We start from the raw sequence: 23,369 nt of genomic DNA on the forward strand, positions 1-23,369 counted from the left end.
CAGTCTGGAACCTCGCGACCACTACGGTCGCAGGTTCGAATCCTGCCTCGGGCATGGGTGCGTGTGATGTCCTTAGGTTAGCTCGGTTTAAGTAGTTTTAAGTTCTAGGGGACTGATGACCTCAGAGGTTAAGTCCCATAGTGCTCAGAGCCATCTGAACCATAAATAAAGGGAAAATAATAGTAATGGAAGGTGCTCCAATCAAATCAGGAGGTACTGAGGAGACTAGATTAGGAATTGAGATAGTAAATGCAGTAGATGAGTTTTGCTAGCCGGGCAGCAAAACCACTGATAATTGTCGAAGTAGAGAGTATATAAAATGCAGACTAGCAATAGCAAGAAAATCCTTTATGAGTAATAAAAAAATTTTAACAAGTAATATAAATTTAAATGTTAATAAGATTTTCAGAAGTTATTTCTACAGAGTGTGCATTTAAATAGAAGTGAAAAATGGACGATATACACTTCAGATAAGTATAGAGGACAAACATTTGAAATTTGGCGCTACTGAAGGGTACTCATGGTTAGATCGGTCTATTCGATAATTAATGGAAAGATGCTGAATCGAATTGGGCAGAATAGATATTTATGGGGTGACTTGGAAACCTCAGGAACCATGGAATCGTCAATTAGATGGTGGACAGAAGTGCATCGGGTTAAATTTGTAAAGCGACAGCACAGAATGAGTACTGTAGTCAGGTTCAAATGGCTGTAGGTTGCAGCAGTTAAACAAAGATGATGGAGATCAGCTCAGAACGGACTAGCACTGGTCAAACCAGCCTTTTGGACTGAAGTGCAGAACAACACTAACAACTACGTTACAGATATACTACGACTAGCTAGTTTCAAACAACTGTTCATACGTCAGAAACAAGCAAGGAGTCTTCTCAGTGGATTAGGATCACATCTTCCAATACCAGGGGTTTCCCAACAAAATTGGTACCTTGTCATATCACAGTATCAAGTACCTAAAAAAGGCAAATTAAGAGTCTTTTTTATATGTTTTCTATTTTCGGTACTTAGAAAAAAATGACATATTCATTATTGAAAAAATATTGAGCGCCCAAAACAAAAAATCTGTGATCATACGAAATATACTTAATATATTTTTTATTGTAACAGCATCTTGTGGACCCCTCTGGCACAGATCGCGGACCCCTGGGGGTCCGCGGACCACCTGTTCGGAACCACTGTCCTATACCATTTATTATTTGATAAAATACAAGCAACCTCATTTTCTGTTCTATTTGATCCATGCAAATATATTTTAATATTTTCCTGGAAGAACACTTGTGTACGACCTTCGTCATTTCTGCTGTCATACCCAATGTTCGCTACACTTCTTTTATTTGTACCAAGCGAGATGCCGAGGTAGTAAGACTTTGGAAGTGTTTATCCACTAAGATTTAGTTTTTTCCTAATTCGCTCACGACGAATATAGAGATGGTTCCTTTCAAAGTAGTACTCAAAATTTTCTTACCTAGCCTTTCGCAACACTACTTTCTGCTCAGTGTCAGAGTGGACTCATATTTTGGAAATGTTTATCCATTCAGATTTAGGTTTTTCCTTAATCACTCATGGCGAATACTGGGATGGTTCCTTCAAAAGTAACGCAACACCACTTCCTGCTCAGTGTCAGAGGACACCGTCGTCGACGGAACACTAAATTCTAATTTTCCTTCTTCCTTAGTATTTATATTTAATTTTTTTTTTTTTTTTACGTTTTCATTTAAGTCCCTCATCATTATATTACAGAGGCCATTAAGTTCTGCAAATCTGTAGACAAGTCTTCCACCCCCTCATTATAATAGAGCTTGTGGGTGTATATGAGCGCATGTTCTATTAGCTGTGTGGCACCATTCATTTCCGGCAACGCAGGACTACCCAGCTGCAGAGAGAATTTTTTCTGCTTCAGAAACGCCAATCAGAACAGGCACAAGATAAGTGATTTAGATTTTCTCCAGGGCGACCCGAGAGGTGGGACAGGTATGTAGTCAAAACAGATTGTGGCCGTTAAACAGCACGATTACAACTCAGAATGAAGGAACTGCTTGAAACACAAAGTGATACTAATGGCTAGGGACAACACTTTACAGATATCGAAGAATGGATTAATTTAAATTAGTCGTTACTGTGTGGCTTTTGGAGGAATGGCAGCTTGCAATCACCAAAACTAATGCAGCATCTGATGGACACATATGATTATCACTAACAACGTGTCACTCGAGAACTCAAGAGCAAACTGTTCAAGACATAGCCGAACAGTCCGCTATCATTCGTAAATTTCTGAGAGCTAGAAAACGCCACTTGTTATGTCCATAGCACACACTTCGCACATGGTAGCTCAACACCATGTTGTAACCAGTAGTTTAATCTAAGTTTTCCAGGCTGGGCACCAGACTTCGACTAATTCCATTCCTGAAAGAACCTGTCCATGTTCTTCGTTTCCTTTCTCCGGTGACACCGTACTTGAGCCATTAGACCGACCAACAACTAAAAATAATCCTGAGCAAATATGGAGCTTCATGATGGATACAAGGATTAGTGACCACAATGCTGTTGTAATTAGACCCAATACCGTAACATCCAAACCCACCAAAAATAAACGCAAAGTACATCTATTTAAAAAGGCAAATCAATCTCCGCTTGACAGCTTCTGAGAGACAGTCTCCACACCTTCCGATCTCTGTAAGCACAAACCAGCCAAATAAGCCAAATAAATTAATAAGTTATGGTAAAAGTTCACATGGTACACAAAACGACTGAGACCACTATTGCAGAATCAACGAGAAACCATGTCAAAATGAATCAAGATCGGCGAAATTTTACGGAAGCTCGAAACATAGCTTTAAGTTCGATGTGGGGTGCTCTTAATAGTTTCCACTACGAAACTATGTCTCGAAATCTGCCAGAAAACCCAAAGAGATTATGATAAAGTACACAAGGGGCAATACGCAATCAGTACCTTCACTGAGCGATGACAATGGTGATGTCAGCGATGCCAGTGCTACTAAAGCAGAGTTAATACGCATTGTTTTGGCAACTCCTTCACCAAAGAAAACGAAGTAAATATTCGAGAACAACTGCCAACATGAGTAATTGAAAAAAAAATATCCTCGGTGTACCGAAGCAGCTTAAATCACTTAATAAAGGCAAGGCCCCTGGTCCAGGTCATATCACTAACGTCGCTTTGCAGTGGGATTTTGGAACATATGCTGAATTCGAACACTACGAATCACCTCAATTTATTCTAAATAGTCAGTGCAGATTCAGGAAACATCGTTCTTGTGTAACAGTACTATCATTATTCTCACGAAGTAATGAGTGCTATCAATAGCGGATGTCAGATTGATTCCACATTTTTATATTTCCAGAATGCTTTAGACACCATTTCTCACAATCGCCTTCCCATAACATTGCGTACCTGTGGATTATTACGTCAGTTGTACGACTGGAATCTTGAGTTCCTGTCAGGAAGGTAACAGTTTGTAGTAACTGAAGAAAAGTCATCGAGTGAAACAGAAGTAATATCTAGCGTTCCCCGAGGAAGTGATACAGCCACTCTGCTGTTCCTATTGTATATGAGCGACATAGGAGACAATCTGAGCAACCCTCATAGATTTGCAGATGATGCTGACTAGATCAAAACTATTGTAAAATGATTTGAACAAGATATCTGGATGGTTCGAAAACTGACAATTGACCCTAAATAATGAAAAGTATAAAGTCAGCCATATGAATACTAAAAGAAATTCGCTTAATTTCGGCTAGACAATAAATCACACAAACCTGTAAGTTAGCTAAATACATAGGAATTACAATCACGAATAACTTAAATTGGAACGATCATATAGATAATACTTTGGAGATAGCAAACCAAATACCGCAATTTATTGGCAGAACACTTAGAAAGTGCAACAGGTCCACTAAAGGGACTGCTTGTACCCCACTTGCACGCCTTCTTCTGGAGTATTTCTGTGGGATCTGTATCAGATGGCAGTGACGGAGGACGTACAAAAAGCTCAAAGACAGGCACCTGGTTTCACATTATTGCGAAATAGGGGAGCGAATGCCACGGACATGACACTTGAGTTGAAGCGGCAATCATTATATTAAAGCCGTTTTTCGTTGCGGCAGGATCTTCTCCTGAAAGTTGAATAACCAGCATTCTCCTCTGATTGCGAAAATATTCTGGTAGCGCCCACATGCATAGGGAGAAACGATCATTATGATACACTGAAAAGCCAAAGAAATTGGTGCACCTGACTAATATCGTGTAGGGCTCCCACGAGCACATACAAATGTTGCAACACGACGTGGCATGGACTCGACTAATGTCTGAAGTAGTAATGAGTGCAAAGACACCATGAATCTTGCGGGGCTGTCTTTAAAACCGTAAGAGTACGAGGAGGTGGAGATCTCTTCAACACGTTGCAAGGCATTCCAGATATTTTCAATAATGTTTATGTACAGGGAGTGTGGTGGCCGGCGGAAGTGTTTAAACTCAGAAGAGTATTCCTGGAGCCACTCTGTAGCAATTCAAAACGTGTGGGGAGTCATATTGTCCTGCTGGAACTACCCAGGTCCGTCGGAATGCAGAACGGTCATTAATGGATGCAGGTGATCAGACAGAATGCTTATGTACGTGCCACCTGTCAAAGTCGTATCTTAGACGTATCAAGGGTCCCACAGCACTAAAACTACACGCGCCCCACACCGTTACAGTCTCCACCTGCTTGAACAGTCCCCTGCTAACGTTTAGGGTCTATGGATTCATGTGGTTGTCTCCATAACTGTGCACGTCCATGCACTCGATACAATCTGAAACGAGAGTCGTCCGACAAGGGAACATGTTTGCAGTCATCAACAGTCCAATGCCGGTGTTGGCGGGTCTAGATGACGCGTAAAGCTTTGTGTCATGCTGTCATCAAGGATATACACGTGGACCTTCGGCTCCGATAGCCCATATCGATGATGTTTCTTTGGATGATTCGCATGCTGACACTTACTGATTGCCCAGAACTGAAATCTGCAGCAATTTGCGAAAGAGCTGCACTTTTCTCGTGGTTAACGATTTTCTTCAATCGTCGTTGGTTCCGTTCTTGCAGGATCTTTTCTGGTGACAGCGATGTCGGAGATTTGATGTTTTACCTGATATTCACGATACACTCGTGAAATGGTCGTACGGGAAAATCCCCACTTCATCGCTACCTCGGAGATGCTGTGTCTCATCGCTCGTGCACCGACTATAACACACCGTTCAAACTCACTTAAATCCTGATAACCTGCCATTCTAGCAGCAGTAACCGATCTAACAACTGCGCCAGGCACTTGCTATCGTATATAGGCGTTGCCGACCGCAGCTTCGTATTCTACCTGTCGTTGTATTATACTTGTTTACATATATCTGTATTTAAATACGCTTGCCTATACCAGTTTCTTTGGCGCTTCAGTGTAAAATAAGAGAAATCAGAGCTCACATAGAAATATTTAAGTGCTCATTTTTCCTGAGTGCCGTTCGAGAGTGGGACGGTAATAAATAGCTTAAAAGTAGTTTGATACACCCTCTGACAGGTACTTAGTTGTGAATTGCAGAGTGATCATGTAGATGTATATTTAGATATAGCTGCAGATGGTATTTATGATGCAATACTAAACTTAAAAGCTATTGGACTGTCATCACTGAGAAACAGGTATACATGCTGAAGAACAGTGAAAATGTGCTATAAAATAAATTGTGTGTCCTAGTAAAAAATGAAAAAAACAAATCTCTCGCGAAATTTTTCTAGTAAGTCAACAAGCAGTTTTCATGTGCAGGGTCAGATGGGTGTCTGGATACGTGCGGTGGAATAGATGGCAAAAATGAAAGTCGCAAACTAAAGCACAGTGAGTAGACAGCAGGAAACCAACAAAGTAGTTACCTCGAGGTGCGGACAGTGCAGCAGCCAGTCCTCTGGAATGTCCGTAATTAGGTTCCTGTGGACGAACAGCCCGCGGAAGGAGGGGCAGCAGGGCGGCGCCACGCGCAATTGGTTGACGGCCAGGACGGCGACCGCGGCGCCGCTGTGGCACGGGTCCTCCGGAGGCGGCTGCTGCAGGGGCAGGTCCAGCCTCGACGCGCACACTGCTGCCAACAGCTGCAGTAGCACCAACAGCCGCATGCCGGCTTCACGGGGGCATCTACTGGCTCCCCAGGCGGTACAAAGTGGTCGAAATGTTGTCTGAAAGTTACAGAACGCAAATGTTTTCGAACTTTGGGACAAGGGACGTGCAGTAAATTATCATGCAGAGTCCGCCCGGTTGGCCGTGCGGTCTAACGCACGGCTTTCCGGGCGGGAAGAGCGCCTGGTCCCAGGCACGAATCCGCCCGGCGGATTTCACAGTCTGCGTTCGGCAGGGCAGCAGTGCGCACCGCGCTCGGCCGTCCACGCCGCTGAGCGCGCGGAGTGTTTTGTTTACTTCCTCGTCACAGCGCTTCTCAGTCGAACAAGCTCTAATGGCCAACTCTTACAGGAAGAACACTCTTAAGTTCACCTTCTCAAACGAATACGCACGACCCAAAGCACTGGCCGTCGAACGCTTCCTACGCGAAGACGTAAAGATCCCGCGTGACGAACTCATCGGCATACACCTATCGATCATTAGCAGCGTCGTTTATGTTAAGATGACTTCCGACGCTGCCTGCAACGAGATCATTCAAAGGACGCGACATGGACTAAAATTTCGCCACTCCGACGGAAACGTCGGGCCTGTGGATGTCGACCATGCAGGACTTGGCCTTCGGACGATCCGTGTATTCGAACTGCCTTTCGAGGTGACTGAAGATGAAGTCATCGCGGCGCTAAGCCCGTTCGGAAAAGTCCAGAGCCACGTAGCCGAGACATGGGCACAGTTTACGACGTATCCGGTGCTTAATGGTGTGAGACAAGTCCGAATCGATCTCAAACGGCACGTTCCATCGTACATTTTTATCGGCGGCTGCCGTGCGGTGGTCATTTACGACGGACAACCTCGAACATGTTCCGGTTGTGGCAAAGAAGGCCACGTCCGTAATGAATGCCTGCAACGCCGCATCACACAACTAAGGCCCGACGATACGAACACCGACAGAACCGCGACCACCCTTCCAGTCACCTATGCGGCGACACTGCACGTCCAGCCCTCACAAGGCGCCGTTCATGAACGTCTCTCTGGTCCGTTACACCCGGAGGCGTCCCAGCACCTTGACACCGGCGATGCCGCCCGTGAACATGTCCAACAGCCGGACACACCCACGCTAGAAGATCACAAGGATACCAATGAGAGTGTTCTGGAGAATGAAGACCGCATCATAGCACCCGCGGCTTTTGTACCGAAACGACGTGAATCTCTTCCTTCCTCAGACACCGAAACTCATTGCCGAAAGCAGAAGTCGCCCAAACGACGAAAAAAACGCCGCAAGACATCAGACTCGACCATTGAGCCCCCTCCGCAGGACGAAGAGATACCACATCACTCCGACGGAGAACACGATAACACTTTCTCCTCTGCCACGGAGACGCGTCATCCACAAGACGGTGAACCGTCCGACAGAGATCGTGCGCAAGCCCCGCGCCCAGAAGCCATGGAACATAGCACGCCTGTTGTCACCGACGCCATTGAGCCGACTTGGCCAGCGCTGCCACCTCTCGCCGATGTCAAACCTGTCGGACACCTTTCATGGGCGGATGACACGGATTTCCCGCCTCCATCTGATGCGGAAATGAGCTCTGTTTCTCCGTTAGACCAAAACTAAAATGGGGGAAGTTTCTACGGCGAATCCTGCGACTTCTATGGACTTCCAGCATCCACCACAACAATCTTCACCAGCTACGAACCTATCAACAGCACGGATCTCCCATCAGGCGTACCGAATAGCTACTATCAATACTAACAATATCGGCTCCCACGCTAAACTTCAACTGCTCCGTGACACGCTCAGAGCAGCGGACATCGACATCGCCCTGTTACAAGAACTGCGGACAGCGACTTGGACTGGGTGTTATGGATATGAGACGTACGCCGCCCCTGCAGCTATGGAACACACAGGCGCAGCCATCCTCCTCCGAGAAGGAATTGCAGTTTCCGATGTCGCATACCTCCCAACAGCGCGAGGGGTGGCCATAACAGTTGAAGGACTCAAAATCATAAATCTCTACGCCCCATCTGGCACTGATAAACGGAGGGATCGCTCCCAGTTTTACGCAGAAGATATCACGCCTTTATTCCTCGGTCGATACGATCATCTCATCGTAGGTGGAGATTTCAACTGTGTTCTCGAGCGCACAGACCAATACCCCCATTTCACCACATGTCCCGAACTTCGCTTCCTCGTCCGCCGCCTTCGTCTCCTCGACACTTGGCGAGTGGTACACGGCGACCGCCCGGGGTATACACACATCACGAGCCACTCCGCCAGCCGACTTGATAGAATATACATCTCTAACGCTCTAAAATCAGTTCTCCTCGACGCGGGACGTTGGCCATCTGCCTTTTCGGATCACGACATCTATATCTGTACCATGAACCTACGTCGACAATCTATATGGCGCAGTGCAGGACCTTGGAAACTCAATGTCGCGCCACTGCGGGAGCCTGAATGTCGACAACAGGTCACCGACACGTGGCATACCTGTGTTCAACGCATTATGCGTTACGAGACCACACTGCAGTGGTGGTTGCTGTGCGCCAAACCGGCCATCCGACGCACATTGACACACTATGGCAGAGCCAAAGCCAGGTGGAATCACCATACAACTGATTTCTACTATAGCGCTCTACGTGAACTCATGGATCATCCTCCATCCCCGGATCGCCTCAAAGAAGCTCAACGCATCAAGGCAAAGATTTTATCCTTGACCAGATGCCGTCTAGAGGGAGCCATTGTACGAGCCCGCAGCTAAGACAGGATTAATGATGAAGAACCTTCTATGCATCATATTGTTCAAAATGTTCGTCGACGCCGACAGGCTTTAATGACAACTTTAGACTTACCTGATGGACAACGGCTGACTTCGCAAGCTACCATTGCGGATGCATTCACAACGCACTATAGACTTTTCTATCAAGAAGTACCTGCCGGTGCAGAGGCCATTGCTGAGGTTGCCCATGAGACACTTGGTACTCTAAACGCAGCAGCTGCAACCCTCCTGACTGCTGAAGTGACCACCGACGACGTCCAAGGCGCTGTGGCCAAGGGGTCTCTGAATCGATCTCCCGGGCCGGATGGTTTACCTCTCGAATTTTACAGAACCTTTCAAGATTTGATGATGCCACGATGGAGGGACATGTACTGGGAACTTTTGTCCGGCGCGGCGAACCCGCCACCAATGTTCATGGAAGGCTTACTTGTACCAGTCCCGAAACCCGCAGGAGGAACACGACTCGACAGTTATCGGCCGATCACGTTACTCAATTCGGACTTCAAGATTTTCACACGCCTTCTAGCAGTGCGACTCAAACATGTCTTGCGGGACATTGTTTCCCACGAACAAACATCCTTAGGTGGCGATCGTAATATACAGACGGCCCTCAGTGAATATCGAGATGTGATCGCTGTGGCAACACACTCGCGACTGCCAGGCGCTTTAATCTCCATCGACTTCAAACAAGCGTTTGACCGCGTCAATCATGCATTCCTCGACGCAGTGATGGACCGAATGGCAATTCCCCCGACGTTCACGCAAGTGATTATGCGGCTCCTTCGTGGAGCAACGTCCAGACTTCTCGTCAACGGCAGACTTACAGAACCTATACGGATTGAACGCTCAGTACGGCAGGGTTGCCCTTTGTCGACGGTACTTTATGCCATTGCGATGGAACCACTCATTTGCGGATTACGGCGACGTTTGGCAGGTATTCCACTCCGGGATCATATGTTCCGCTGCCGAGCTTACGCGGACGACTTGGCCCTCGTCGTACGTTCAGCGGCTGACGTACAAGCTGCGATGCAGTGGATTACCCGTTACAGTGCAGGGGCAGGGAGCGCTATGAACGTGGCAAAATCATGCACCATGAAGATCGGCCGCGGACTTCCCGCAGACAGCATAGTTCCATTTCAACTGGTGGACACCATTCGTTGTCTCGGATTGGTGTACACGCGAGACATTCGCCGCACCTCGGCGATCAATTTTCGGGCGCTGCTGCAACGCATCCGGGCCAATATACAAAATCACATACTACGCCCGCTGAATATGTGCCAGAGAGTCACCTTCGTCAATACCCATCTGGCAGCTCGGATACCCCATATAGCGCAGAATCTGCCCATCACTGCGACAATGGCGGCCAGGTTACAGGCGGCATTCGGCTATTTCATTTGTTCTGGACACATCTTCAAAGTCCAGTATGAAGCTCTCACCTTACCGAAGCGGGATGGTGGCCTCGATCTGGTTAATGTGAGAGCCAGGACAACGGCACTTTACACCAATACTATGCTCCGGTTATGGAAAAGCCAAAATGCTAGTTTTACTGGAATGTTGACCACCGAGCTCGCACCTGTATCGAGACGCCCACCGACGTCTTTGGCACACATCCCACCTCCGATGTCACATATCGGCCGTTTCTTTTTGGAGTACAGCTACATATGCACCGAGCTCCCCAGGACCAGGAAGACGACCACCCGCGACATCTACCGCCTTCTCCGAAAGTCTCCACCCCGCAACCCCGTCGAAACACGTCACCCCCAGGTTTCATGGCCTACAGTTTGGAAAACGATCCACCAACCATATCACACCACTGACACCACCTCTATGTGGTACCTTCTCGTCAACGGCAAGTATACTACAAGACAGAAACTGCATCCCATCGCACTGGTGGACTCACCCCTGTGCCTCAAGTGCAATGTCGAAGATACAGATTTACATCGTTTTGAGTGTGGGCCAGCAGCAGCTGTCTGGACCCTCGTACAGAAGATTGTGGCTTTCTACCTCCGAGTACCACCACATCACGTTTCTCCCACTATGATGATATATCCCGACACGACCTACTTTCCATCAGCTAAGTGGCACGCCATCACATGGATCAGTGGCATGGCTGTCAACTACCTCTTCCGGGACGACATCGTCGGTCCGGCGGACCTTTGGATACGCCTCCAAGTACATCACCACACCCTTCGCCGGCATCGACACTATCGGGCCACTTTCGCGAACTATTTACAGAGCATTTTCACCAACCCGCCTCAAAGCTGGAATCTCAACGAACCGTGCCAGCCAAGGCTGGACAATCCCACGTTCCCCTTCAATGGTCAATGATAGACTGCAATTTGTTCTGCTGGCGCGCCAAAGTGGAGCATGGCGCGGAAAGTATTCCTATTTTATTTCAGTTCTCTTTTCTCCTCCTCTTCTAAGTTTTTTTTTATCTCCTTACACATGTTTATCCTTTTCACACATAGCTCTCTATCTGCACCCTATTTGTTTTCTTTCTCTTGTGCTCTCAAACAAAAAAAAAAAAAAAAAAAAAAAATGCTGCTGATGGTGAGAAGACTGTATACTCATTTATGTTAACAAAAAACATACCAATGCAAAAGAAGGCCGTTGCGGAAATATAGCTAACTTTTATGTTTTACGTTTTCACAGGATATTGTGTTATTTATAAAGAACGTCGTCTTTTATTTTCATACCCAACAAGAGGTTTTTATTTGTTTTCTTAAAAAAACAATTAGTAGAGCACTTATAAAAAAATAATAAAAAAATCACCGCAACACAGCGCTGTTGTCGCCCCTTCTGACAGCTCATTCACTAATTAAAAAAAAAAAAAAAAAGATGGTAGAGCACTTGCCCGCGAAAGGCAAAGGTCCCGAGTTCGAGTCTCGGTCGGGCACTTCTTTAAAATAAAATAAAAAAAAAAAAATAACAGTGGCTGTCGGTGAGAGATAGGCAACCACCACTCACCTCAATGCCAGTTTACAGCGTTTTGTCTCCTTACAGTTGCACCGCCAACCACAATCTTCCTACAATACGATTCGTCAACAGACACATGGAGCTCCATTTCTTCCAGAATGATATTTTGACTGTTTTGTGGATTACGGAATAGCTCTTGGTTGGTGCCGTTACGGTTCGTTCCCTGTTGCGGGTGAAAAGTTTCGTTCATACTGAGTGGTGGACAACACGTTAAATGCAAGAGTATCAACGGGTATGTCGTAGAAGTTGTGCTGTAGCTACTACTGACATTTCTTTAAAGTCAGTACCGCCACTGGACTGTTGTTTGTTTGCAGTGTTATATTTACACTTACACAATGATGAGTCAAGATGGTGCACTCAGTAATGAAACAAAGCAGTAGGGTCTGCTACAAATATCGGCACTTAAACAATGAGCCTAATAGTGTATTTTAATACGACAGTATGCCATCTCAGGCAATCTAGAACACTTAAAACACTTGATAATGCCACTTAGAAGCCGAAATCATGATTGTGTAAGTGTAACTGTAGCACTGTGGATGAACAACAGTCTGGTATCGGTACTGACTTTAAAGAAATATATTATGACTGTGGCCCCACATTATGAAAAAATTATTACTACTGACATGTTAAGTAATCGAGTCTTCTCTCTGTCGGTTTTAGCGTCGTTCTCACTTTCTTCTTCAGGGACACCGAGCGAGGTGGTGCAGTGGTTAGCAAAAAAAAAAATAAAAATAAAAATAAAAAAAATAAAGAAAAAAAAGGTCCGGTGAACCGGCCAGTCTGTTTTTTAGGAAGTTTTCCATCTGCTTCGGCGAATGCTGTCTGTTTCCCCTTATTCCGCCTCAGTTACACACTATGTCGGCGATTGCTGCGCAAACAAGTTCTCCACGTACGCGTACACCACCATTACTCTACCGCGCAAACATAGGGGTTACACTCGTCTGGTGTGAGACGTTCCCTGGGGGTTCCACCGGGGGCCGAACCGCACAATAACCCTGGGTTCGGTGTGAGGCGGCGGTGGGGTGAAGTGGACAGCCATAGTCGTCGTGGGGTTGTGGGCCACTGTGGCTGCGGCTGGGTCGGAGCCTCCCCGTCGTTTCTAGGTCCCCGGTTAACATACAATAAAAATACAATACAAATTATCTTGCTGGACATACAGTGATGTGAGAAAAGTCATGGGATACCCAGTTATACAGTGACGGACCACCCTTTTCCCTGGGTAATATAGCAGCTCCACAAGGCATGGACAGAATGAGTCATCGGAACTGCGCTGCAGAAAAAGTGAGTTATGCTGCCTCTACAGCCGTCAATAATTGCGAACGTACTGCCAGTGCGGCATTTTCTGCACAAACTATCTCGATTATGTCCCATTAAATGTTCTATGCGATTCATATTAAGAGACCTGGGTTCCAAAATAATCGCCCGAATTGTCCACAATGTTCTTCAGACCAATCGTGGACAGTTCTGGCCCCGTAACATGGCGCATTGTCATCCTTAAAAATAAAGTCCATAACAGCTTTCCAAGCAGCCGAATATAACCGTTTACAGTCAGTGATCAGTGCAGTCGGATTAAAGGACCCAATCCATTCCATGTAAACACAGCCTATACCATTGTGGACCCACCACCAACTTTTGGTATGCGCCAAACTCGAACACTGCCTCTACACTACACTACAGAGAGAGAGAGAGAGAGAGAGAGAGAGAGAGAGAGAGAGAGAAAGAGAGAGAGAGCCCTTAGAAAATGTAGTCCATTAACAAAGGAGGTGGCTTACAAAACACTCGTTCGACCTATACTTGAGTATTGCTCATCAGTGTGTGATCCGTACCAGGTCGGGTTGACAGAGGAGATAGAGAAGATCCAAAGAAGAGCGCCGCGTTTCGTCACAGGCTTATTTAGTAAGCGTGATAGCGTTACGGAAATCTTTAGTAAACTCAAGTGGCAGACTCTGCAAGAGAGGTGCTCTGCATCGCGGTGTAGCTTGCTGTCCAGGTTTCGAGAGGGTGCGGTTCTGGACAAGGTACCGAATATATTGCTTCCTCCTACTTATACCTCCCGAGGAGATCACGAATGCAAAATTAGAGATATTCGAGAGATCACGGAGGCTTTCCGGCAGTCGTTCTTCCCGCGAACCATACGCGACTGGATCAGGAAATGGAGGTAATGCAGTGGTACGTGAAGTGCCCTCCACCACATACGGTTGGGTGGCTTGCGGAGTATAGATGTAGATGTATATGTAGATGTACACTACACTACAAACTGAAATCGGGACTCATCTGAGCAGGCCAAGGATTTCCAGTCCTCTAGGGTCCAACCAATATCGTCACGAACCCAGGACAGCCGCTGCAGGCGATGTCGTGCTTCTAACAAAGGCACTCTCGTCGATCATCTGCTGTCATAGCCCATTAAGGCCAAATTTCGCCGCACTGTCCTACAGGATACGTTTGTCGTACGTCCCACATTCATTCACGCGGCTGTTTCACACATTGTTGCTTGTCCGTTAGCACTGACAACTGTATGCAAACGCCGCTGCTCTCGGCCGTCAAATGAAAGTCGTTGGCCACCGCATTGCCCGTGGTGACAGGTAATGCCTGAACTGTGGTATTCTCGGCACACTCTTAACACTGTGGCTCTCCGAATATTGAATTCCCTAACGATTTCCGAAATGTAGTGTCCCATGCGCCTTGCTGCAACTACCGTTCCGTGTCCAAATGTCCGTCTCGCGGTCATAAGCACGTCGGAAAACGTTTCACATGTGTCACTCAGAAATGACACTTTCACCAACACACTCTCCTTTTGCATCTTGTGTATGCCATGCCATCTATATGTGCATGCCGCTTTCCTATAACTTTTGCCAGCTCAGTGTAATTCGTTTATAGTGTTAATAATCGAGCTGTTGCCTACAGCATCACATACGAGCTTCATAAACTATAAGGTTCGCTAATAATTTCGCAAATTACCCCACAACCTTCCACGCAATGAGATTTCGTAACAAAGTAAAACTCCTCTAAACTTTGCAGTCAAGGCCGCAAAGCCCGCATGAATGAATATCTGCACACAGTTCTCGACATAGCTGAGTTTCCGATTGTCGGACCGCGCTCTTACATTTCAGAAGCGGGCTGTTTCGCTTTCTACAGGCTCAATCTAACATTGCAGGGTTCAGATGTATTTTTTTGGCTCCCTCTTTATTCACTCAGACTTCTATATGTACAATTTTCATGTATTTATATTTATTTTTTCTTGTAGATTTTACTTCTGACACCTGTTTATGCTGATTTCTTTTACATGCTGAGTTACAATACGTAGCATGTTGATATGCTGCTTTCGCCTATTATGCGTCGCTATCATATTTGTTCGTCCTTATTTGTTTAGCCTTTAACCAGCGCAAATGACCATGGGAAAAAGATCGAAAAACTAATGATTGGGTAAAATTCCCTGATTCGGAGCGTAGAGCGTCTTAAGTCTCACTGTAGTAGGGACTATAGAAAATCTGAAAGCGGAAGTTCAAAACCTAGTACTATATGTAGTAGGACAAATGAAGTGAAATCGAACAAAGCTTCAGATATCTGTTCAGATGGATATAGGGAAATGTCAGCTACATCTGAAAACGCCATAACATCGGTAGGAGTCGTTATGAATAACGAGATAGACCCTTCATGATTAGGATAGTTTTCAACACAATCGAAATCAACAATTATATTTTCCGTATGCAGACCAATGCCACAAGCAGAAACTGATGAGATGCAGAAAATTTATTGAGGAATAGAACGTCTTATACAGTATGTTAATGAGGTGAAAATCATATAAATATATAGAATTGGAATGCTATGCCTGGGACAGACGCGAAGGTCAGAGTTACTGGAGAATATGTGCAATAGAAATCAGAGAGGATAAATGCTCCTTAACATCAGCTAGTAGTAGCAAAACTCATTGGGCAAATCCTCAAGCTTACTAGTACCAAATGTAGGCCTTAGCTTGGCGAAATTACTGAGAACGTGCGCCAGGAACACAGATATGTACAGAAATGGATCATCGGCTGCCCGAAAACAGAACAGGATCGAAATGTTTGAGACGTGTTGGAAAAGATGTTAAAATTTAAGTGACCCAATTAGATTTAAGGAAATGATGGAAACCATTGATGGTGCTCAGAGGAGCAGTAGAGGACAAAAACTGACGAGAAGAATTAAAGTTTACCCTATAAAGAATTGAGGAGTTTTAGTGTAAATGAGGATTACGTAATTGTTATTTTAAGAATTTCTGATTTCCGTCTAAAAGGGTTACATTTGGCCTACATAATATAATACGTATTTGCCTTGCGTTTTCATTCCTTTTCTTAGATTTCTTTACAAGTTACCCACTACCTTTCCGACATAAATGACGATAACGTGTGACGTAGCAAATATTTCTTGCGGCAGCCGAATCGGAAGTGGTGGAAAATACCGGATACTTGATTGCGTCTCTTCGGTAGATTTTGCGATTTCCTGTAACAGCGACGTGTTTTGCGGATGGGACGATCGCTGTCACAACAAATGGCGCGACACACAATGCCTCACGCATGTTTGCGACATCACGTTACACACATTGGGTGTAAAGCAAACTTCTTACCTGCTCAAGCTACATTTTTAGGCTCTTAAAGTGCACCTGAGGACGGAGCGTTTAGCAGTTATCAACAGCGAGCCACTTATATCATTTTGACAGTAATAAAGGCTAAATCTAAGCACAGAAAAATTTCGTTGTATTTTTATTCTAGTATCCTTATTAGGCAGGAATGTAGGACACTGGGTGCTCAGCACAGAATGAGGTTAGGCGTTGGTCCGCAGTACACCGTAAAGAAAACCGCGCAGAAGTGTTTGCGATTTAGAGGACCACATTTTACGAAGCTAAAACCTATTGTAAATTATCGCTTATAATGGGAGAGAAGGAGGTAAAGGCGAAGTTAGATCAGCTAGTTATAAGTGAAATAACATAGAAAAACATTAAATCATTTTGCTTTGTCGACTAGATGACAGCAATCTATCAGTTACCGAGGGACTTCCTAGTCAGGCAAACGTGAATGTGAAATGAGACAAAATGAATATTAAGATGAGCTGTGACCGGATTACTTTCCACGCGTCACAAGCGATGCACAGGTTCAAATCAGATTTCCGGGAAGAAGACTACTAGATTATCTCCTAAATTGTGAAACCCGATATGAAAATTCAATTGAAGATGGGTATGACCATTTAAAGCTGTATTTGCACAGTCAGCTACAGCGAAGAGAGCAACCATAATTCACAGACGAAAAAGCTGTACTTGGATTCCGAACTGCTAACAGTATCCAGCAAAGACAGTTTGAAGAGAATTTTTAATGAATTCAAATGGCGTGTCACAGAAATTTATTTTCAGTTAAAGACGTGACGAAATGAGTGTCTGATTTTCAGTAAACGTAAGTAATGATCATCGCTATAGGCTACTTAGTGTGTAGGGTTTTCTCATGCAAAAGACAAAACTAAATAAATAATTCAAAAGCAACATGAGGAAATATACACATTACTGGAAAACATGTCTCTTTAAGTTTAAAATATGAAATAAAAACAGATTAAGACATCACATACTAAGGCTAAATACAGCTTTGAGTGATTGGAAAGGCGTTATCATCAAAACCGGTGTTAATTCAGTTGGAGTAACATTATTCTGAAAGCTTCTCAGAGAGGTGAAAATTGTTCAGTAACCTCCAAGAGGAAGTTACTCAGCTGCAGTTCTGAAACAGAGCTATACGAGGCTCAGAACGACACTGGTAGTCCAATAGAACTGTAAGAGAATGTATGATCTGAGAAGGAAAACAATGTTGTAATCAAAATCTGTATGACAAACAATTGACTGTTGCAGTTATCACATTAAGAGAGTCGTTTCACGAATAGAAAGTTGTTCTGTGGTAATAACAGACGAGTCGAAGGGATATTAAACGTTTACTAGAGCCGCGGTAGCCAATGCTTCCTTATTTCACAATAATTTCTCATTTCTAAAGTTATTACTCAGAGGAAAATATCAGGTAAGAGAAAATCTCGCTTTATTTGTGGATCATGTTTTGGAACGCTGGAGAGAAGTGGAGTGTCAGAATAATTATTAGTCATAGAAGTTGTAGGTACCAAACGTCTGTATGAAAGGAAACGTGAATTCACGTATAAGAAGTAGATATTAAAAGGCAGTGAGCGATGAAGTAATTGAATTCTATTACTGTTCAATTTCTGTGGAAAGTCGACTACAAAGTAACTGAAAACATGCCATAGAGCAAAATGATAGGTAAAATGTACATGGAATGCCTCCGACTGTAAGGCTGTTCTGATTGTAATTAAACGATAAGAAGGGAAACGTCCATGTAACTGATAATCTACTTGAGCACAGAGTTCGACTTCAAGATAAAAAAAGGTCATATTAACGAAATTCTCAAATGGAAGTTAATACCATTTTTCTGTCTTGATAGCTTCTTATTTTATAAACGTGGTTTGGCTAAAAACAGTATCATCGTAATTACATTAAAAGAACGTAGGTGCACAGTATAGCGTTGGGTTTCCTTGTACAACTGTATCAAAGATCACAGCTAACTGTCAGAATAAAGGCAGAGAAAACTACTGGAGAGAAGCGAAAGAAAGTTGTTACCTGGTGACTAATTTACTGTATAACCTTAAACAGGTACGGAGACCTACGGAACTGGATAATTTACTAATGTAGGAACTGAGAAGAATAAGGGACGGGTAGATGACTAGAAAATTCAATTGAAACGAAGTTCTGAATTTCTCAACTATTTCAGGTTTTCTTGGGAGACAACGCTTATCACGTGACAGAAAAATTGCTAGTAACCGTTTCTTATTTGAGGTATGCGTTACGAGCTTAATTCATTTTACATAAAAATAAGAATTTAAAGTTTTGTTGTAGAAATTTTATATACGATACGTAAAAAAAACTTGTTGTTACTGTTTGATTCCATATAATCCAAATTCCACATCATCTCAGAAGCTACTTATCGTCTTGAAGCGCTTAAATGAGCGGAAACTAATAGCACACATTAAATTATAACGGTCTTGCTGTGATACCAGATGTTACTTTTATTAGAAAAAGTGGAAGGCTAACTCTGTGATCTTCTGACAGTTTTATAACTGAAATAAAACATGATCAGTTGCAGCTATATAAAATAATTGCAGTTATTTATATTAAGCATAACGTCCTCAGTTCCGGTGCTAATCTACGACAGAGACACCGTACTCATCAAAAACATTCGGCGACGACCTTTGCTTGCTAAAAACGCGGAATGCTGTAGAAAGAAATTACACCAAACTTATTGTAATAGAAAGAGATGTAAAGATGGTTTCGCGACGTTCAGACTATTACAAACGCACCATTATCTGCGAATGGACCGGGATGGAGAAAGAAATCATCCATGACAGCATTCAAAAGTACCATCCCGCCATTGACATGAAATGATTTAGACCTGAAAGATACCATGGTAATCAAAATCTACGTGACCAGACACGAGCCTTGTGTCGTACATAGTGCGCCACATCGATCTAATTCTTGTTACAGCTATAAGGTAGGGTTAATGGCTCAGTACTGTTTTATAGGTTAATACAGGAGTTGATTACAGAAATAGGAGTTGTCAAAAATAATCACTTTTCATAGATGCAAAGTTACTTTAATATAGTTCTGTTTTCAGTTGCATTTTTCTTTGTTTCGTAGAAGTACTTGAAATGATCCTGTGACAAGCTGGTAACGTACATTGTAGCGTAACAAGACTTTTATATAAATTTCAGTCCTAGTTTCAAAGGCCATTTCGTCAGGAAGTCGGTATGGAAAAAAATAATTCACAATAATTTCTCTGATTGCACCTCATCAACGTTGAGATATCATTCTATCAAAAAATACTAATGAAATGACATTAGAAGTGTTGGTAAATCCATAATGGTTCCTTCGGGTTACTGTTGCTGGATTTAATCACATCCAAGTACAGTCGGTCTTCTTCCTCTCGCAAGGAGATGAATGTGTTTTCGACTGTTCCTCATCATGACAGGAAAATGAGGCTTTTTGAGATCTAAGGCTTTTGAATTTTTAATCTTGATTCTGTCGTTATAAATCCTCTAAAGGTTAGCTCTTGTGGAAACTTTACTTTGCTTCGGAGTGCAATCACAAGACAACGATCTACATCTCTGATGCACGTGATAATGTAGCTTCTACAGTATTTGAATAAATACCTTTAAACGTCACTATTGACCTATTTCGACCACATGTCATTAAAAAAAAGATCCCGAGTAAATGTAACACATACACTGAGACGACAACAATCATGGGACAGAGATATGCACATACACAGATGGCGGCAGTATCGCGTGTGCAGAAGGTATGAAAGGTCAGTGGATTGGCGGAGCTGTCATTTTTACTCAGGTGATTCATGTGAAAAGGTTCCCAACGTGATTATGTCCGCGCGACTGGAATTAACAGACTTTGAACGCAGAGTGGTAGATGGAGCAAGACGCATAGGGCATTCCATTCCGGAAATCGTTAGAGGCTTCAATACTCCGAGATCCACAGCGTCAAGAATATGCCGAGAATATCAGATTTCAGGCATTGCCTCTCACTATGGACAATGCACTGGCGATGGCCTTCATTAAGCGACCGAGAGCAGCGGCGTTTGCGTAGAGTTGTCAGTGCTAACAGACAAGCAGCACTGCGTGAAATAACAGGAGAAATCAATGCGAGACGTACGACGAACGTATCGGTTAGGGCAGTGTGGCGAAATTCGGCGTTAATGAGCTATAGCAGCAGAGGATCGACGCGAGTGCCTTTACTAACAGTACGACATCGCCTGCAGCACCTCTCCTGGGGTCGTGACCATATCGATTGGACACTAGGTGCCCGGAAAACCGTGGCCTGGTCAGATGAGTCCAGATTTCAGTTGATAATAGCTGTGGTAGGGTTCGGGTCTGGCGCAGACTCCACTGAGCCATGGATCCAAGTTGTCAATAAATCACTGTGCAAGCTGGTGGTGGCTCCATAATGGTGTGGACTGTATTTACATGGAACGGACTGGGCCCTCTGGTCAACATGAACCGATCATTGACTGGAAATGGTTATGTTCGGCTGCTTCGAGGCGATTTGCTGTCATTCGTGGACTTCAGTTCCCAAACAACGATGGAGTTTTTACGGATGACAGTGCGCCATCTCAATATTTCTGCAGGGGACCACTAACCACTTGTTTCTTCCAAGCCACTTCGAGTTGCTACACTACGCCTGTCAAAAGGAAGTCCAACACGATATCAGGAGGTATCCCACGATTTTTGTCACCTTAGCGTATACGCCCATTTTTATGTTCAATTGAAAAATTCAAATAAATAACAAAGCGGAACCAGGACGTCGTTTTCTCAAAGGGATTTCTCATAAGCAAGTCTGGAGTAATGATCGTTTGAAGTAATGATCTAGAACTTCTTTCATGTTGAATTTCAATTACTAGATTAATTTTCGTGGCGGATGTTATCGAAAAGCGCAATCCTCGTTTCCTGTCCCTGCCGGCCAACGTGTTTTTACGACCATTGTTATTACACTGTATTACGCGGTTGCAGGTGGTACAACGTTTCTTATAGACACGTCGGACATTTAGGTTTGATACACAAAAAAATCTGGCAACTGAATTGTTGTAGTGAGGGTCTCCAGATCTGATACACAAGACGCAGACTGAAAGAGTAGAAACGTACGAAGATAATTGACTATAACGTGTGACACATTAAACATCGCACAACGGTGTCCGTAGGAATTTGTTGCATAGCTATTAAACTGATTCGGTACCATCCGAGAACACCAAAGCAGCTGTTTCCACGAAAGAAGTTCGTCCTTCCTGCACTTGTGGTTTGAAGGATGTGGTAACGCATCCTCTCTTGTCGGTAACATCTGCGCGATAAGAGAGATACCAAGAAGAAACCGTCAGATGTCTCATGCACAGGAACTGCAAGAAAGGCGTCTTCTCGGAGAAATACGACGTGTAACTTTCTACACAATTGCTTTAAAAACGGAAGGTTACATAACATCACAGACCGTAAATGACTTTAAATGATATTCTATGAAGCACCTCAGAAACAGTCTAATGATTTAAATCGTTAACGATTCTCTGCCTGACCTTCATACTTTGAAATCATACGCACGATTTCTGTCCATAAAACGACATGCATTAATGTTATGTAGTAACAGGCAGCACAGACGTGTTTAGGAAACATTGAATTTGCTTCCCTCGCAACAGCACTGGTTCATTAAATGAAAAAGACGCTGATTCTCCAGTAGTAACAGAAAAACATACATCAGGATGTAATCTGATGGAGAGAGCTCAGTAGTCATCCATAACCGCTCGTTCCACGAAAGATCCGTACGAAGCAACTGAAAGTTGCACGAGTCACACAAATACTCAAGAAAGAAAATAGGAGTAATCCGATAAATTACAGACCCATATCGCTGAAGACAATTTGCATTAGGATTTTAGAACACATAATGTATTCGAATAATGTGAATTACCCCGAATGTAACGGTCTAATGACACGTAGCACGGATTCCGAAAATATCGTTCTTGTGAAACAACTAGCTCTTTATTCACACGAAGTAATTATCGTTATCGACAGGAGATCTCAGTCTGATGTTCTGTTTCTAGATATCCAAAAGGTTTTAGATACCGCTGCTCGCAAGAGACTTTTCATCAGATTGCGTGCCTAGGTAGTATCGCTTCAGTTGTGCAACTAGAATCGTGATTTCCTGTCAGAACGTCCACGGTTTGTAGCCGTCAGAGGAAAATCATCGAATAAAACGGAAGTGGTATCGGATGTTCCCCAGGGAAGTGAGATAGGGCCTCTGCTGTTCCTAAACTGTATAAAAGATTTATGTAACAATCGGAGCAGCCCTATTAGACTTTTTTCGGGTAATGCTGTCACCATAAAATCAAAACCAATCGCGAAATGATTGATACACGATATCGGTATGATGCGAAAAGTGGCAATTGTCTCTGAATAACGAAAAATTTGAGGTCATCCACATGGATACTAAAGGAAATTTCATAACATTTCGGTTACACGACAGAAAACAGAAATATACAGACTGTTACTTCAGCTAAATACCTAAGGTTTTTAATAATGAGTACCATAAATTGGAATGTTCACATAGACAACATTGTGAGGACTGCGTTCTATTGGTATCCACTTATGAGATTCAACAGAACTACTAAGGAGGCTGCCTACACTACGCTTTTCCGTCCTCTGTTATAATACTGCTATTCGATATGGGATCCTTAAAAGTTACGATTGACGGAGGACATCGATAAAGTCCAAAGAAGGGCAGATAGTTCTGTATTTTTACAAAATAGAGGAGAGAGTGTTACGTACATGATAAGCGAGTTGGGTTAGCAATAATTAAGACAAAGGCATTTTCCATTATTTTCACAAGATTTCCAA

The 23,369-nt window shown here is 43.8% G+C and overlaps 1 protein-coding gene across 1 annotated transcript in view; it reads right to left on the minus strand.

Moving 5' to 3' along the window:
* LOC124544685 (leucine-rich repeat-containing protein 15-like) overlaps window positions 1–23,369 on the minus strand; it is a 69,544-nt gene that overhangs the window by 32,192 nt on the left and 13,983 nt on the right. Inside the window, exon 2 of the mRNA XM_047123321.1 lies at window positions 5,922–6,221. Coding sequence (XP_046979277.1) covers window positions 5,922–6,161 — 240 coding nt within the window. The 5' untranslated portion in view covers window positions 6,162–6,221. The remainder of the gene's footprint in view (window positions 1–5,921; window positions 6,222–23,369) is intronic.

This window comes from Schistocerca americana, chromosome 1, assembly GCF_021461395.2.
Source record: "Schistocerca americana isolate TAMUIC-IGC-003095 chromosome 1, iqSchAmer2.1, whole genome shotgun sequence".
NCBI lineage: Eukaryota > Metazoa > Arthropoda > Insecta > Orthoptera > Acrididae > Schistocerca > Schistocerca americana.